The following is a 16,927-nucleotide window of genomic DNA, read 5'->3' as shown; positions in this document are numbered from 1 at the left end:
GCAGTATTTTCAATGTATTTACTGTGGATGCTGAAACACTTAATAACAACTGTTGATGTATCCTTGTAAAATGTAAATGTATGTAAAATGACAATATGCTGACAGGTCTTTTATGATTTCCTTTTCTCTTTCGGCATTGTACTGATAGTCTTTACCCACGTATGCAGCTACATGATTTAGTACTACGCTTTTTTTCTGCAATGATGATCAGTATCTTCCCATATCACACCACCGAGCACGTGCGTTCATCGTAAAACATGATGGTGGCTGTCGCATGACACTTTGGGCTCTAAAGGAACCAATAACGTCGCGAAATCAGAGCACAAGTGTATATAATGTGGAACAGTCCGCTTTGCAGTTGGTTTGTGGAATTTACTGACAGCAACGAGTCCAATGGCAGCTCCGCGAAGTGAATTGTGGGTGGCGTAGTCCGACAGCGGACAGAACTACGGTACGGCGGTACGCCCTCTACTCAATGTCCCGGAAGTCATTGCGGCATTCGTGCTGTGTGTATGTGAGGAAGAGACAGAGGGAGAGAGAGAGGGGGAGAGAGAGACACAGAGGAAGATTTAGGAATTCGTCTTCAGACTTCAGACTACGCTGTTACAAAATGATGGTAAGTCTACAAACGTAAATCATTTTATTCTTAAATAGCCATCTTACTATCCAAAAAACAACGCATGTTTTCGGTTGGTTGTCAGCACAGTTTGCGAAAGACAGGTACCAGCAGTAATTGCCAGTAGAAAATGTAACATTAGCTAACTTAAGCTAACAAACAAGCCACTTTAGCTAGCTAGCTAATTATCGCAATTTAAATTGGTTGTTGACAAGATTGCAGTTGATTAGAAAATGTGTTATGAGCTGCCGTTTGTAGTAGCACACGGCTAAAACTGTCATATTTTAAAATGTTCGGCCTTTAGCTAGCTAGATGTCAGTCTTCAACTTTGGTCCGTTGTGTGTGTTCCGCCCCCTTGTTCTGTGTCGAGGCTTCTCTTTACGGGAATCTCCTGGCTTGTGGGAAAAAAAGACAGTGACGCTGGTTGCAGCAGATCAGAAGTCCTGGACAGTTTCATCGGCGGATTCTGCAGCCTGTTACCATATGAACTGACAGCCCGCATACCTTTCTGTTTACATCAGTATCTAGTTGTCCGGGTCACTGGTTTTTGGCTGTCACTTTTCCCTCTTCTCTTTGTCTCTGTGTTGCTCCCTCCCTCCCTCCCTCTCAGCTTTCCCTCTGTGTGTTTGAGGGCTTGCAGATGCTGGCCACTTTTCATAGTTTTCGTCATTAAATGGTTCATGAGTCTTGGTGTAAGACAGCTGTTATGTGTTTTTCCTGCTGCCTCAGCTGTGTGTATGTTTCAGGAGGAGGCTTACTAACTCCTACGAGAGAGCAAAATTCATTCTTTTGTAGTGTCAAGATGCTATGTACATTTGTACGACGCAGAAAGAAAACTAATTACTTGCAAATTTGAACTTCCTCTCTGCGTTTGTGTCAGGCAAGACTTGTGTTACTTTTGTATTTAAGTCATTTACATTTCTATCTCACCTTTTTTGTTTTGGAGAATTAATGCCGCTTTCTAAACACAGATATGATTCTGATATGAAAATATACTTTGACAAAGTGCTGGAAAGACAACATAAGTATTTGATGGATATCTTGCCCTATTCCAATGAACATAATTGTTCTCTCTCTGTAAATAACTGATTGAACTTTGAACTTCCTGTTCTGAGTTATTCCTGACTGAATATGTGCTTAGAATCTCATTTTCTTTAACACTTCTACAAAATATGAAAAATAGTCCAGTTGAACAAACTAAACTATGAAACAGTTTTACTGCAATAATGGAAGTGGACTTGTTATGTTTGAGTGTGTTGTTCTTCTTGGAGCCAGTAAGGTTAAACATTGATTCAATAACATTACCTTCACAGTGCAAGTTCCACAATGCACTGTGGCTCTGTTTTTTTTCCAGTTCAATCGTAATGCCAGTTTACTGCTAGCATTACATATTCCTGGTTTGAGCCAGGCTCCTGCAGCATTGCGCAGAGGCAGCTGACTTATTATTTTTGCATAAAGTGGTACAATGTCTGTCTCCTGCTGTCTTTCTCACCAATACACTGTATTTCTCCATAACAATCTCTTTTTCTTTCTTCTTCCCAGGCCTAGCAGTCCAGCTAGCTGCTAGTGTTTCCTTGTGCATTAGTGTGTGCTTTGGGTTATGAGCAGCGGGAAGGCGCATCGCTACAACCGATACTCAGGTGGAGCAGCAGCAGCTGCCACAGCAGCCATCCCCAGTAGCCCCTCCACCCCCCCAGCTGACTCCAGCACCGGGGTGAGAGACATGGACATGTGACATGGAGAGAGATTTTAATCACATACCCAGATTGTACATGTGTTGCATTACACACTCCTAATTACTGCTGTAAATTTAATTACATACTGTTTCTTTACCATCATCTATCCTTTCAAACCTCCTTTCTCCTCAGCAGAGCAAGATGGAGGCCTCATTTGGCCCTACCTTCTCAGCCGTGACTGCTGGAACTAAAGGTAATGCACAAAATCATCTTCCCCTCTATAAATGTTTTTTTCATTTTCTGCATTATAGTTTGGCAGTTTTGCTCTTGGACTTGTTTTTGTTGACTTTGCTTTCATATGTTTTCAACAGAAGGGTCCAGCTCCTACAAACAACATAGAAGAACTCCCTCCTCCTCCAGCACACTAACCTACTCCCCCCGAGATGAAGATGATGGAATGGTACACTCTCACACACACAAACACATCCTCTTACATTTTAATTTTACATTTTTACAACCCCACCTAATGAAGTCTGACGCTAAGAGACATCAACATTTTAATGACGCTTATCAAAGCTGATCGTTTCTTTGGTCCCTTTGGTGAAAAATACATCTGGAGTGGGTGGGTAGAAGTGACCATTTTGTCACTCACCAGTGTGAAACGTCAAATTTTATCTCATAATGGTGGAACACATCCAGATGTTCTGTGATACTGTCAATGTGTGAGTAGATTATGACCTCTTCACTGCTTCCTCTTACTCCCTCAGCCTCCTATCGGTACACCTCGGAGGTCAGATTCAGCCATCTCGGTCCGATCTCTTCATTCCGAGTCCAACATGTCTCTGCGCTCCACTTTCTCGCTACATGAAGAGGAGGAGGACACTGTATGACTACCCAGCAAAAACATATACCACATATGCCAGCAAACACAAACACATGGTCACACTTAAACATTAAAACACAGTACAACAATGGAACGATCAGTTATGGAACTGAAACCCCACCACAAACTTAGCATATAAACAAATATGTGTGTGTGTGTGTGTGTGTGTGTAGGAGCCCCAGGTTTTTGCTGAACAACCCTCAGTAAAACTGTGCTGCCAGTTGTGCTGCAACGTCTTCAAGGACCCTGTCATCACCACTTGTGGGGTGAGTTTACTTTGTTACTTTTCAGATACTTTTCTGATAAAACATGCCAGCGACAGGTGTCCTTATAGCTGATAAAGTAATGAATCGCTGGCAAGATATGAGAAGCCTCCTTTTGTCTGCATCTGTCTGTTGTCAGGGATGTGTTGATTCAAAAGTCTCTGAAGAATTTTAGGTGGTGAATCTGCCAGTGTTATCATTGTAACAGCTTGACAGGCATACCGACAGTAGCCAGTGGAGGCAGGTCTTAATGATGTCCAGCTGTATTAAAAGTTATTATAATAACAAGAAGACAGTGTGGACTCATAAAATTTCATTATTGCTGTTTTTGCTTCTTCCTCAGCACACCTTCTGCAGACGATGTGCCTTGACTTCAGGTGAGCCTTAAAATGTGTGAGAGTAACAGACCCCTGCTGTGATGGACATCTTCACTTATCAAACACAGAGGGGGCATTAATAACATTAAGGGCCGTGGTTGTGGTTCAAAGTGTAGTTTACTATAACCTTACAGTTAAGTCTGTTCTCTTCACAGACAAGTGCCCAGTGGATGCAGCTAAGCTAACGGTTGTGGTGAACAACATTGCTGTAGCCGAGCAGATCGGAGAGCTGTTCATTCACTGTAAATACGGCTGCAGGGCCACAGCCAGTGGTGCAGGCGGGGCTGCGGCCTCCACTTCCACAGTGGCTGGGAAACCTGGAGCGTACGAGGTGGACCCACTGGGCTGCCCCTTCACCATCAAACTGTCTGCACGCAAGTAAGGACTGCAGACAGGAATTTAATGGGATGTTGTCCTCCTGCTGCTTTCCTATGAATGTAATTTGATGTACTGTGAAGCAGCAACATAAGCATTCTTCTTTTCACTCCGCTCCTCACTGTACCTCTGCAGAGAACATGAGGCCAGTTGTGACTACAGGCCAGTCCGTTGCCCCAACAACCCATCTTGCCCCCCACTGCTCACCATGAACCTGGAGGCTCACCTTAAAGAATGTGAGCACATCAAATGTCCACACTCCAAATATGGGTGAGTCCTAAAAGCGCACATCCAGACATTTTAACAGGTCATCCTTTCACTGTTTCTTACATGTTTGCAATATCTCTTTTAGTTTGTCTCTTTATTTCACCATAGCAGTTTTCAACTGCTTTGTATGAAACAAAGTAGATGACTACTTTGTTTCATGTCAAGTCAGTCACTTTCTTCTGTTCATATGCTTGACTTTCCACTTACCTGCCTTTCCTTTCCCACAGCTGCACCTTCATTGGTAACCAAGACACTTATGAAACACACCTGGAGGTGTGTAAATTTGAGGGTCTAAAGGAGTTTCTGCAGCAGACTGATGACAGGTGAGCAGACATGTTGACTGCCACAAGTATGCCAGACTTAACTTATTGTTATCTGAAGAGCTGAGTGTTCAAATATCCAAATATTTGTAATCCCTTTTAAATACAGTAAACTCAGCATTGTCTTCATCGGTGATCTGTATGAAATCTTTGACCTGTGACCCTATTTAGGTTTCATGAGATGCAGCTGACTCTGGCCCAGAAGGACCAAGACATTGCTTTCCTACGCTCCATGTTAGGCAAACTGTCTGAGAAGTTAGATCAGCTAGAGAAGAACCTGGAGCTCAAATTTGGTAAGACACAATAGAAGAAGAAGTTCTTCAGTTATATCTGCTTATTCCACGAAACAAATCTATGTTTTATATATAATATTTAGAGCAGTTATTTGCATGTTTACACAGATCAGGAAGTCGTTCAGCTCCACTGAACAGGTTGCTTGAGCAGATGGGTCATTAGTGTCTAATTCAAGGGCACTGCAAAGGTTAAGCCATGTGTCTGTGTTGTGCTCACGGAGAACAGCGACTGCAGCATCACCTCTGATCATTGATTATCACAGCAGCTCAGTCTATTTGTAAATGCTGAGGCACAAAGCCTGTTTTTCACAGGTATTAGAAATAAACACCACTGCACTTAAAACATGATTTTAGTACATGAACTATTGACTGGAGAAAGTTTCCTAATCATAATGGGCCACCCTGCTTGATCACATCATCATCATTACTGTGTTTTCCCCATTTTTCTCAAAGTTATCATGCCTGTGTGTGGTTTTTAGACGTGCTGGATGAGAACCAGAGTAAACTGAGTGAGGACCTGATGGAGTTTCGCCGAGATGCCTCCATGCTTAACGTAAGTGTTTGTGTGCACCTTATCAAGAGACAGATGCAACTGTATGAGAGAGAGTAAAAGTTTGAATTTATTGTCCTTTTTATTTAGATAGCCAGAATGAAAGGACTGGAGTAGGTGTGTTAGTGTAGCTCTTACTTGATATTCAGTCCCACACAAGTAAAACAAATCCCCCAATTTCCTGTCTGTGTCTCTGCAGGATGAGTTGTCCCACATCAATGCCAGACTCAACATGGGAATCCTGGGCTGTAAGTATCTGGCTGTCTGTCCTCCTTTTCTCTTCCTCAATATTCACTTCTCTCAGCAGAAGAGCACCTTTGATAACCACCTTTGATGACCTGGAACATGTCAAAATTTGACATGTAATCGTTAAAGTTGATTTGAAATGCAAAATCCAGTTCTGACTGGCTTTTCAGGCTATTCCTTCCTCCTCTCCCTTGCTCTTGCTCACTCCCTTCTCAAGCCTCTGTCAGCCTTTTCCTCCCTCTTTTCCTCATTTATTTCCCTGTCCCTTCTTAATCCTCCTGCTTTCAGCTTCAATTATAGTCCTCTCTTATTTAGCTTGGAATGAAGGGCACATATCCAGACTTACCCATCTCTGTGCCTGTTTGTAGCATACGACCCCCAGCAGATCTTCAAGTGTAAGGGGACATTTGTTGGCCACCAGGGTCCCGTCTGGTGTCTGTGTGTCTACTCTACAGGAGACCTGCTCTTCTCTGGATCCTCAGATAAAACGATCAAGGTAAAATCACACACACACAGGCACACAAATGAAAGACTAGCATTCACACATTCACACCTTTCATTTTCTTGGCACCGTCTCCTTGATTTCATTTTCCTCATCAACCACTTATGATCTTTTTTTTTATTGTTTTGTTTGTTTTTTTTCTTTCGTTGCTGCAATATTTTTGGCCTGAACATGGCATTCGCCCACCTACTTAGTGAGAGATTCTGATAACTTCTGCCCACACCTTTGTTTTGTATTGGAAACTTGGAATTACATATTTGTTTCCATGCTAATGAAGGTACTTAAGTGTTGAAAGGCAATTTTTAGGGACATGAACTGAAAAAGGCCAGTGGATAAAAAGAAAGACAAATGCATAGCGTGAATTCTTCCAGTTAAGTTAGTCTTTAGGGTCTTAGTAGTATGTCAAGCTATCTCTCTTTTCCCCTCAGGTTTGGGACACTTGCACCACTTACAAGTGTCAGAAGACCCTTGAAGGTCATGATGGCATCGTACTGGCACTGTGTATCCAGGGGTAATAGATTCCACACATGTACATAAACAACAAATCAGTCATTATCTGGGAATCTGGTAACCTGGGAATGACCTGAAGCGTGACTCTGTGTTATCTTTTTTGTCTCTGTAGAAACAGACTGTACAGTGGCTCTGCAGACTGCACCATCATTGTGAGTTATATTCATCTTCCTCTTCCTCTTTTCATGGACTAACTTACAGCCTGAGTTGTTAGCATATGCTATAATTGTTGTGTATCTTGCTGCTGTGCATCTTGCGTAGGTGTGGGACATCCAAACCCTGCAGAAAGTCAATACTATCCGTGCCCACGACAACCCAGTATGCACACTGGTCTCCTCCCACAACATGCTGTTCAGCGGCTCCCTCAAGGCCATTAAGGTACACTTTTGCACAACCATCAAAGACAAAACATCTTTAAATCAATATGTGTGTGGTAGGTCCAGCAACAGCCCTGAAAACTGATGGATTGGGTCAGTTTTGCCATGTGCATCATCAGCATAGCAATGAAAATAGGCACAAAGTTTACAGATAATATAACCTTATTGTAGCATGCGTGTACTGAAGAGAAGAGCAGGGATGGAGCCCCGACGTACACCAGATGTAATTAGGACACAGTCAGACCACTCAGGTTATTAGGATTTAGCGACTTCTGAATGAAACCATTCCAAAACACTGAGATAAAACAATAAAACTGGTCAGGTTGGTCAGTAGCACAACAACCTTTCCAAACCTATTTTGGCATTAAGAATGTTCGAATTCCTTCTTTAGTTGTGGTGATTTAATCTTCTTTAGTCATTTAATAATTGCTGTTGTTTTCCCTGGCCTCATTGCTGAGATCCGTAATAAAGAAGAGTGTAAAAATGTGGCTCAGTGGAGAAATGGAGAGACAGTGAGGAGTGATGACTGTGGCCTTGTCATTGTTACCATGGTTACAAGTGAGCGAAGAGAAGGGAAGGGGATGATTGCGGTGCTGTGTGTGTGTGTGATGTCAGTCCTCTTACACAGGGACTTTCCTTTCTTACCCAACTCCACTCTGCCTCCTTTTCCTGTCACCCACAATCTCCCTGTTTCAGCTCAATGACATCATGTACTTTCTCATCACTGTGTATTCACTCACTGAGTTCCACTCAAGGTGCAGTATGCATACTGAGTGATTAAAAAGTCAATGAAAGCACATTGTTGTTACTTGAGTAATAACAGTAAGACAAGTTTTATAGAAAAAAATAGTTTGTAACAGTTCAGTTTTTATCATTTCCATAAACTTGGTTTGTGTGTGTGTGTGTGTGTGTGTGTGTTTGTAGGTGTGGGACATCGTAGGTACGGAGCTAAAGCTGAAGAAAGAGCTGACCGGTCTGAATCACTGGGTCAGAGCGCTCGTGGCCTCCCAGAACCACCTGTACAGCGGCTCATATCAGACCATCAAGGTTGGTGGGGGGATGGGGAGATAACAGTACTTTACACACATGTACTTCAAATTCATGTTTTGATTGACTGGTCATCGTTTAGCAACCGTAACTTGACTCAGCGGGACTGCTGAGCTTTAGATTTGGGGTTGTGTAAGTGTACATATGATGCTAACTAGCTTATTACCTGCAGTAGTAACATTGAGTTTTCATTCCCATTTCCTCTATATGGATGATCAACTAGTGGAAATTTTTACTTTTTCAGTCTTTCAGCACAAGATTGAGTGCAAATCTATGACCCTTTTAGGCTTTTTGTTTTAAAACAAGTCAGCTCTTAAACATTAAAAAGCCAGCTCACAGACATTTAGCATTAGCATTAGCTAGTAATATCTGTTAGTAAAGGTCATTGTATAAGCTGTCAAAATCCTGCAATGAAATGCAATGCTGAAACCCACTGTGTAAAGAGAGAATTTTAAGTGTCTGTATATAATATGTATGTGTCGTGCTGATATCTGAATCACTGAGTCTGTTGCAATGTGAATTTTTCCAGCTCAGACGCTCTTAATCAAGTTTTAGTTTTATCGTGAGGTGCAGCAGAATGAAGATCTCAAAGTGTTGTGTTTGGCAGGTGCTCCAGATTTATCTGCCAGTGACAGATTTGAGTGGGATTTGGATGGTGGCTCGTGTTATTTTGGAGTGGGAGCATTAAAATAAAGAGCTGGAAGGAGGAAGAAAAAGGCCCTACAGCCCATACAGGCCCTGTGGTTGTTGTAGAGTTGCCCAAGCTACAAAAATAGCTCCACATGGTTGATAGGAATGATCAGCGTACAGAAGACTTTTTTGGTCAATAAATACATTAAAATACATGCTCTCCTGTGTGCGTGTGTGTGAGAGCACGTGTTACCATGTAAAGTCAAGTCCTTCATGTGATGTTTAGCTATTGTGATTATCAGTGTGCCCCTGTTGTTGTCACCCCTGAACACACAGTCTAGGTGTACATTAGTCAGAGTGCAGAAATGTTATTCCTGTCACTGTGAAAGGGTGTGTATGTATGCATGCGTGTGTGTGTGCATATATGTGCACAGTTAAAGCTGTTTGGCTATATTGTGGTCAGTAATTGGATTCTGTCGTCTCTATATATAAAAAAGGCCTTTGTGTCTCCGTCTGACTGTCATCTTTTATTCACTGCTTCACTGCTGAAAGTACTCTGTGTGTGTGTGTGTGTGCGTGTGTGTGTCTCCTGCCGTCGTGCTCGAGTTGGTCACTAATGAATACCTCAGGGACGCTTTAGAGAGATAAAAAGAAGGACTGAAAAGAAAGCAAAGAAAGAGCGACTTTTTTTTTTTGGAATGAGGGACATCTGTGGAAGACTGAGGGGCGAGGAACGAGAGATGAAAAGACAGATAAAGTAGACTGTGCTCCTTTTTATGGTGCTTATAAGCAGTGGAGTTAGTCTCTAGTACTTAGCTGCAGAAGTCGTTTAGAAAATGTTTTGCTGCAGAAATTGCCATGAAAAATGTTGCCAATATTCATTGAAAAACATCCCTTTGAACATTTTGGCAATTAAAAAACTCTGACACAAAGCAAGTTCTGAGTAGAGAGTTTAAACATAAAACTCTTTTTACTCTAAAATGCAAGAAATCAACTTCTTTTAGTTTATATTTTTAATGTTTGATAAGTTGGACTTGTTAACTGTGGCAGTGCAGTATATATAGTACACAGATGACTTACGGAGTTGGGGTTCACTTTGCATATTTGAGTACTGACACCTTTTTCAGTCAAGAAGTCAGCGCAATAATGTTATTGATATAAAGATATTTATGAAGTTGTAAACCAGTAAATAGTTTGTTTGTGTTCTTGACAGACAGTTGAAACCTTGAATGGCCTGTAATTAATGGTTTCATATTATATTTAACTATACATATCATATCAGTATTATTATATGAACAAGGAAATGACTTGGCAGTATGAAAGGAGTCCCTCACAGTGGTGAACCTACAGAGTCATCATGTGATGACTCTGCCGCTCCCTTCAGTTTAGTGTCTTTTCACACCACGTTTTCTTGGCTGCAGCCTCGCTGTTTTGGTTCTCTCTCGCTGCTTTCTTAAAGTAGTTTTCGCCCACAACACGCTGCTGATTTCAGGGAAAAAGTTCTACTTGCTCAACAGAAACAGACAGAGTAACCACCTGGCTTGTAACATAGTGCGGCATTTAGCAGTGGTTAAACCGGCGTCATTGTGATGAAAATTAACAACTTGCAGCTGTTGAGGAACTCATGTTTCCCACTGCTGATAACTCTGTTTGATATTTATGTGTGTGGGGGGACGTATCATCTTTCCCTTTCCAAGAAGTGCTCACCATCCTCTTTTGAAGTGTCTTTTTTTTGTTTAATCAGCCTCTCTGCCTCCCTCTTTTTCTCTCCCTGTCAGATTTGGGACATCCGGTCTCTGGAGTGTGTTCACGTCCTGCAGACCAGCGGGGGCAGCGTTTACTCCATTGCCGTCACCAACCACCACATTGTCTGTGGCACTTATGAAAACCTCATCCATGTAAGCAACATGCGCACGTACACATAGGCTTTCGTTTTTGATTTCCATTTTACTTTTCTACATTCCTGCCTCACGAGCAAGACTAAAATGTGTCTTGTCTTCCTCCCCCAAAGAATGAGGTCGTTTCTGGCTCCGTTTGTACTTGGCTGTTTGTGTCTCATCCACATAGTGGCAGTGTTGAATGACTCAAGACACATTACACCAAACTAAGATATGAAGTGGGTCAGAACGTGCAACTGGGCCACAATTTATCTGCCCAAACTTCCAACTATTCCAACAAGTCAGAATGCTTTCTGGGACACAGGCAAACAACAGTGATGTCGATGTTTTCATGACGCTGATTATGACGGTGGCGTGTTTGTCTCTCCTCTGTAGGTGTGGGACATTGAATCTAAAGAGCAAGTGCGGACCCTAACAGGTCACGTGGGAACAGTTTATGCTCTGGCTGTCATCTCCACCCCTGACCAGACCAAAGTGTTCAGCGCTTCCTACGACCGCTCACTCAGGGTGAGGACGGACAGTGTGTGTTAGTGGGAATTATCTGTGAACGACATTAAAGGAATGATATTTGGCGTGACATTTTGTGAAAATTAATCTGACCCTCAACAGGAAGGCAAATGAGCTACTTTCCCAAATCATTGTTACTTTGGAAACTTGTAACTGAGAAATTGCTTTTGAGTTTGAACATAAACCTCATGAACCTCCCCTCAGATGGCTGTAGCTGTATTCAGTTTTTGCTAGTTTTAGCTAGTATGACTACTTTGAACTGTGCTCCTTTGGCGTGGAAGATACAAGCAGCAAATACAGGTCGATGGTTGTCGCTGAGCTATGCAGATATTAATCCTCGTTTCATACTAATATAATGGAAAAATAATATGTAAACAAGGTATGTGAGAAAACCTTAAGAGGAGATACTTCTTGCTCATACTGAGACATGCTTAAAGGTTGTGTATGTGTTCTGCAGGTGTGGAGCATGGACAACATGATCTGTACACAGACCCTGCTGAGACACCAGGGCAGCGTAACAGCTCTTGCCGTCTCCAGAGGGCGCCTCTTCTCCGGAGCTGTCGACAGCACCGTCAAGGTACGACTCCGTGTGCTGTACAGCTCTGTCTGCTCGTGCTGCAGGTTCCCTCACACCATTAGAACTGAGTTCTCTGCTCCAATAGTCATAATAATACTAATAATAGGAGGGACTGTAAACCAGCATCGTAAATCGCGTATCACAATAAAAGCACTCTGAAATGAGTTCATATCTCAAAATATATTTATAGCTGTTGTGAATACATCCCATTATGTGTCCTCTTTCTGCGCTTTCTTTACGATATGTTGTGAATTTTCTGGATCCTTTATCGTCATTCCTCTTTTTCTTTCTCTCAGGTGTGGACATGCTAAGAAAACGGTTTGCACTCCAGTCGGTGAACGGTAACCTTTCCACGTGATTTCCTTCTCCACAGCTGTTTATTTGATTGTGATTTAACAGCCACAGACTAATAATAACCGCCACCTCACAATCAAACTGCATCAGGACTATTTTACCAAGCGTTGCTTTTAAAAGTTCAAACTAACTCTCTGACACCTGGAGCTGATCGTCAGGGTGGAGGTTCAGCTGGGGGGGGGGCACGCTCCTCATCGGCGCTGCGTTAAGGGAGCAAAAATCAAACAAGCTGCCTTACAGTTGCACCGCACTGCACCAGAGCCGACGCTGACTGGACGCTGCATCCCCGTAATCGGAGCAGAGAATCAACAGAGATGGTCCTGCCTGCTCCCCGTGGACACACCTGCCATTTAAAAACTCTGCTCATGATGCCTAATGAATACTGTTCAAGTAAGCGTAAGGGCTGGTTTCATAAGCGAGCAGCGACACCACACTCACTACAAATGTTCATTCATCAGGACAGAGACGAGACATTCAGATGTGGACGAGGTTCATTTTGCGAATGTGTGAAGGTTTCTTGGACTCCTACCCAGAAATTTGCTTCACACAAGAAGAAAAAAAAATCTGATGTGTTTCTCAAAGACATCAGGAAGTGACAGCCTGATGATAATGATAGTAGCAGGAATTCAGAAGCTAAAGTACCATTGATTTGGTCTTCTGTTCGGATCTGATATCTCTGTTTCAGTTTATACGGTGGCCGATAAGTAACAGGAAAAACTGCAGTACACATACATTTGCATAGATTGTCCATTAGCGCGTAGACAGTGTTATTTTCATGCTGTAAAACATCCCCCTCGTTCCATTATCCCAATCTCTAACAAGATTGTTTATTCATGTCAAAAAAGAAATAATATCGTCAAATAAGTCGTCAGACTTCTCCACCTGCTCATAATTTTCATGATGAGCACAAAGAAAAAATCTGTCGTCAGTCAGAAGATAGTAAGCGGGTCAGCGTGTGGATTATCACTGATACTTTCGAAAGTGAGAAACGGTAAAAGCAGAAGTGTGCTGTGTATTCTGACAGCTTATTATCTAAGAATTGAAGTTGGCACACAGTAACGATCCTCTTAATATTACAATCATCCTGTTTCTACCTGGCTGTCTTCACTTAGAACTTAAAATCCACTAAGTTCTTATTCAGACTGCTGGCCTGGATCCGTGTTTTGGTGTGTCCATATTGGTTTTAAACAGTCTGGAAAGCAAAAAACCACATGTGATCCGCTCAAATCCTGAGTGACATGTGCATCAGAGCGGCAGAGCTGAATCCATGCAGCTGCGAGCAGAGTGACATGCAGGACGACACAAATAAAAACAAACACACAGTCTGCTCCACGATTTGATGGGATCATAGAGCTCCATTACTCATTTCATTGTTACCACAGCAACCCATGCAGATAAAGTCTCAATTTATAACATTCATAATCAGTTATTTCTTTGGTGAGTTCTTTGTGACACCAGAGAACAAAAATGCACATATAAGAAGCATTAAAGTGCTGCAGTAGTTACCACAATTTGATGTCTTCATGTTGGTGCTTGTTCATCAATGAGTTGCCCACGAGTCCCCCTAACTTCATGCCCACTGCTCTTTGATCAACAGTGGGAACATAAAACACAACAGTTTTCCTTCAGGCGTTTGAACTGCAACAGAGAAACACACGTGAATTTTTTCTTCAGTTGGCACAGATGAGAAAGGAATGAGAATTAATGATCCATGAAAGGATGACGATGAACCCTGGAAATGAAGTGTCTGCACTCTCAGACCCGCTAAAAACTGAACTAAAACCAAGTCCGGCTCTCGGTGCAGATACTGGATGGAGTAGTAACGCATTGTGGTTGTCACCCAGCCGAGCTCTGTGAAACCAGCCTTTATAAAATAACTTTTAATAAGTGAGGTCTTAAAAGAGAATGACAGATCTATAGATTTCCTGAGTTTTGTATCAGTGCCATGACAGAGCTGTATTCAGCCACTCAATGGTTGTACAGTTGTGTAAAATAACAGATCGTGCCGAGCCTGAACGTGTGCCCATGAGAATGAGACACAGAGACACACACACACACACACACACACACTGGGCCTACATAACAGAGAGGGACAGGGAGAGACTAAGACGCTCTGTGTGCATGTATGTGTCTGTTATTGTGAGTGTGTTTCAATGAGTGCCATATGTGTGGATGAAAGGAAAGACTGTAACGATGTGTCTTTTTCTCCCCTCTTCCTGCCCCCACGCCCTCCAGATCTCTAATCTCAACTGGCTAGAATGAATATAACTAATTAACACTGATTGTTGTTTTATGACTGTAGCACTTGATGGACTTGCAGCAAAGGGAAGCAGTGATGTCTAATTAACCTTAAGACTCACACAGGCAAATGCAGAGAGAGTGCAATAGAGCTGAAGTTAAGTCCTGCTTCCCTAAATCATGTTTCACAACCCATATTGGGTTGAAGTTATGAGAAATGACTAAATATGCCTGGGAGGGTAGATTTAATTTGGGCTAAATTAGGCTTACACAGATGCTCAGAAGTATTTTGCCTTTATTTCAGATGCAGATTGCAGATCTGGCCACTATTTACTATAGCCTTGGTGAGAAGGGTAGTGAGGAAGAGGGGGACGCGTCTTCGCCGGTCACAGTTTCAGCGATTTCTTGTATACTTGTAATCATCTAAGCTTGAGTTGACCATTGATCAATAAAACTGTTGTACACTTTGAGAACTGTTTGTCTGGTTTATTTCAGCAATGAAGCTTGCTGCTGTCTGATTAATTATTGGTTAAAAAAAAAAAAAAAATCAACACAAAAATAAAACAAAACTCTGTCCACTGAGCTGTTTCAGGACTTTCAAATACATAAAGGTCTTCATCATTCATAACAACTGCTATCATGTGATCAAAGGTTCATAAATCACTTGAGACAATGAGAAAGTTTTGAATGAAAAAAGCTAATAAGTTTGGACTTTTTCTAATGTGGTCCTGCGGATGGATGGGAAGTTACAGAATGTACATAGCAATAGTTCCTTTTTAAATGTACGCATATAATTGGGACATATTGCATATTATATTGTCTTAATACTGCACCTGCAAACCACATGTAGAAGGAAATCCAGGCATTTTTGGCATACTGCTAATATACTACTGAAATATTGGGACATACTAAATCTGGCACAGTAAGTGGTTTGGTTGGGTATTAGAATGCAGCCTACTGCTCTGTTTCAAGGACCACATGCAGAAAACAAAACATTGACCTACTGGTTTGTTGTACAACTCAGTGGAGGTAAAGGAACTAGTATTGGGAGAAATATGGCAAGAGTGTATACCTTCTCCAAAAGTCTTTATTTATCAATTGCCTTCTTGCCAAGAGTCACTTTTCCTTCTGTACATGACATCAGCTCTAAAAATGAAAACACCAGAGAGAGCCTAACATCACCGTGGAAAGGCCTTAAAAGGAGTCACAAATCACTGACAGCAGAGTGGTGTTTTGCTGCCCCCTGGAGGAGCATTTTGAAAATAGTTCACATCACAATAGAAAGACAGGCTTGGGACGGTGCCGTTTGTATAGAACATTTATTTATTCAGAGCAGATGGCCATAAGATGCAGTCACTGCAAGCACACCACTGTCCAGTCACTACTACACACACACACACACACACACACACACACACATACACACACTCTCTCACACACACACACACAGGTTTCATACAGTCAATAGCAGAGCAACACATAACACACTCGGCCTCTCTCAAGTATTCACATACAGTCACTGCAGAGCAGAGGAGACACCCGTTTGGTGTCCATTTAGGTAAGCACAGGCGGAAAATCAAATAAAAAAACAGCTTGACTTTTGTCTTTTAACAGAGAAAATGAACAGCATTTTTTTTTTGCTCCACAACATACTTGACCATCTGTTTTGTTTTGTTTTGTTTTTTTTTTCACCATCTGTATTATTTCACCTTTGTAGCCTGAACCCAATCCCCAAACACCCAAACACACTTCAAAGTAACGCCTACAACATGAGAGATGACCAAAGTGAGACCCAAGGAAGGAGGACAAAAAGCAAAACGTCCCTTGAACTCAACAGGGCTGAGTTTATCAAGGCAGAATGTCTGGTGGTGAGACTGGACCATTTCTGTGTTGCTGAGGCAAGTGAGAGAACTCAGGTGTGCCCCCGTGTGTAGGAAAATTCAAATCTAAACCTGCATTTATCACACATCTGGTAACAGCTGGACCAAACATCGTGACTGGCATTTCGCTGATTAGTGTTCATTACGGACACTTTTTCATTGACTCTACATTTAAAATAGTCTGACAGTATCTCATGCCCGTGTGCTATATGTGAAGCTACTGTTAGCTGCTGGTTAGCATAGCGTAGCACAAAGACCGGAAACATGAACTAGTTATGCTAGCTCTGCCTGAAGGTAGTAAAAAACTACGATGGTACACTTGTACGAATTAAACAAGATATAACTAAATTTGTGCACTAGCTAACTTTCCCCCTGTTTCCAGTCCTTATGTTAGGCTAAGCTAACCAGCTGCCGTCCATAGACTGATATTTACTAAAGACATAAGAGTGTTAGCAAGAAAACGAATGAGCGCATTCCTGAAAGTGTGGCAGTAACACTACATTTAATATTTCTGAATAAAGTGGCGCATGACTTTTGCAGC

At 42.0% G+C, this 16,927-nt stretch overlaps 1 protein-coding gene across 2 annotated transcripts; it reads left to right on the top strand.

Annotated features, from left to right (window-relative positions):
* The first annotated feature begins 460 nt into the window (after positions 1-460).
* Positions 461-14,976, top strand: traf7 (TNF receptor-associated factor 7). 2 transcript variants are annotated; one of them, XM_046414074.1, is made up of 22 exons: positions 461-616; positions 2,159-2,330; positions 2,488-2,545; positions 2,664-2,752; positions 3,060-3,176; positions 3,349-3,441; positions 3,782-3,815; positions 3,971-4,193; positions 4,326-4,460; positions 4,685-4,780; positions 4,949-5,070; positions 5,550-5,623; positions 5,820-5,868; positions 6,235-6,362; positions 6,797-6,879; positions 6,991-7,030; positions 7,140-7,256; positions 8,180-8,302; positions 10,711-10,830; positions 11,206-11,337; positions 11,795-11,914; positions 12,211-14,976. In XM_046414074.1, exons 2-22 carry the CDS (start codon positions 2,217-2,219, stop codon positions 12,223-12,225), a joined length of 2,082 nt encoding a protein of 693 aa, XP_046270030.1. In that variant the 5' UTR covers positions 461-616; positions 2,159-2,216; the 3' UTR covers positions 12,226-14,976. The 2 variants fall into 2 exon arrangements, with proteins under 2 accessions (XP_046270030.1, XP_046270029.1); XM_046414073.1 differs by having other exon boundaries at positions 2,485-2,545.
* The last annotated feature ends 1,951 nt before the right edge of the window (positions 14,977-16,927 follow it).

This window comes from Scatophagus argus, chromosome 16 (genome assembly GCF_020382885.2).
Source record: "Scatophagus argus isolate fScaArg1 chromosome 16, fScaArg1.pri, whole genome shotgun sequence".
Classification (NCBI taxonomy): domain Eukaryota; kingdom Metazoa; phylum Chordata; class Actinopteri; family Scatophagidae; genus Scatophagus; species Scatophagus argus.
The sequence above is the reverse complement of the archived record's forward strand: the minus strand, read 5'-3'. Positions and strand labels throughout refer to the sequence as shown.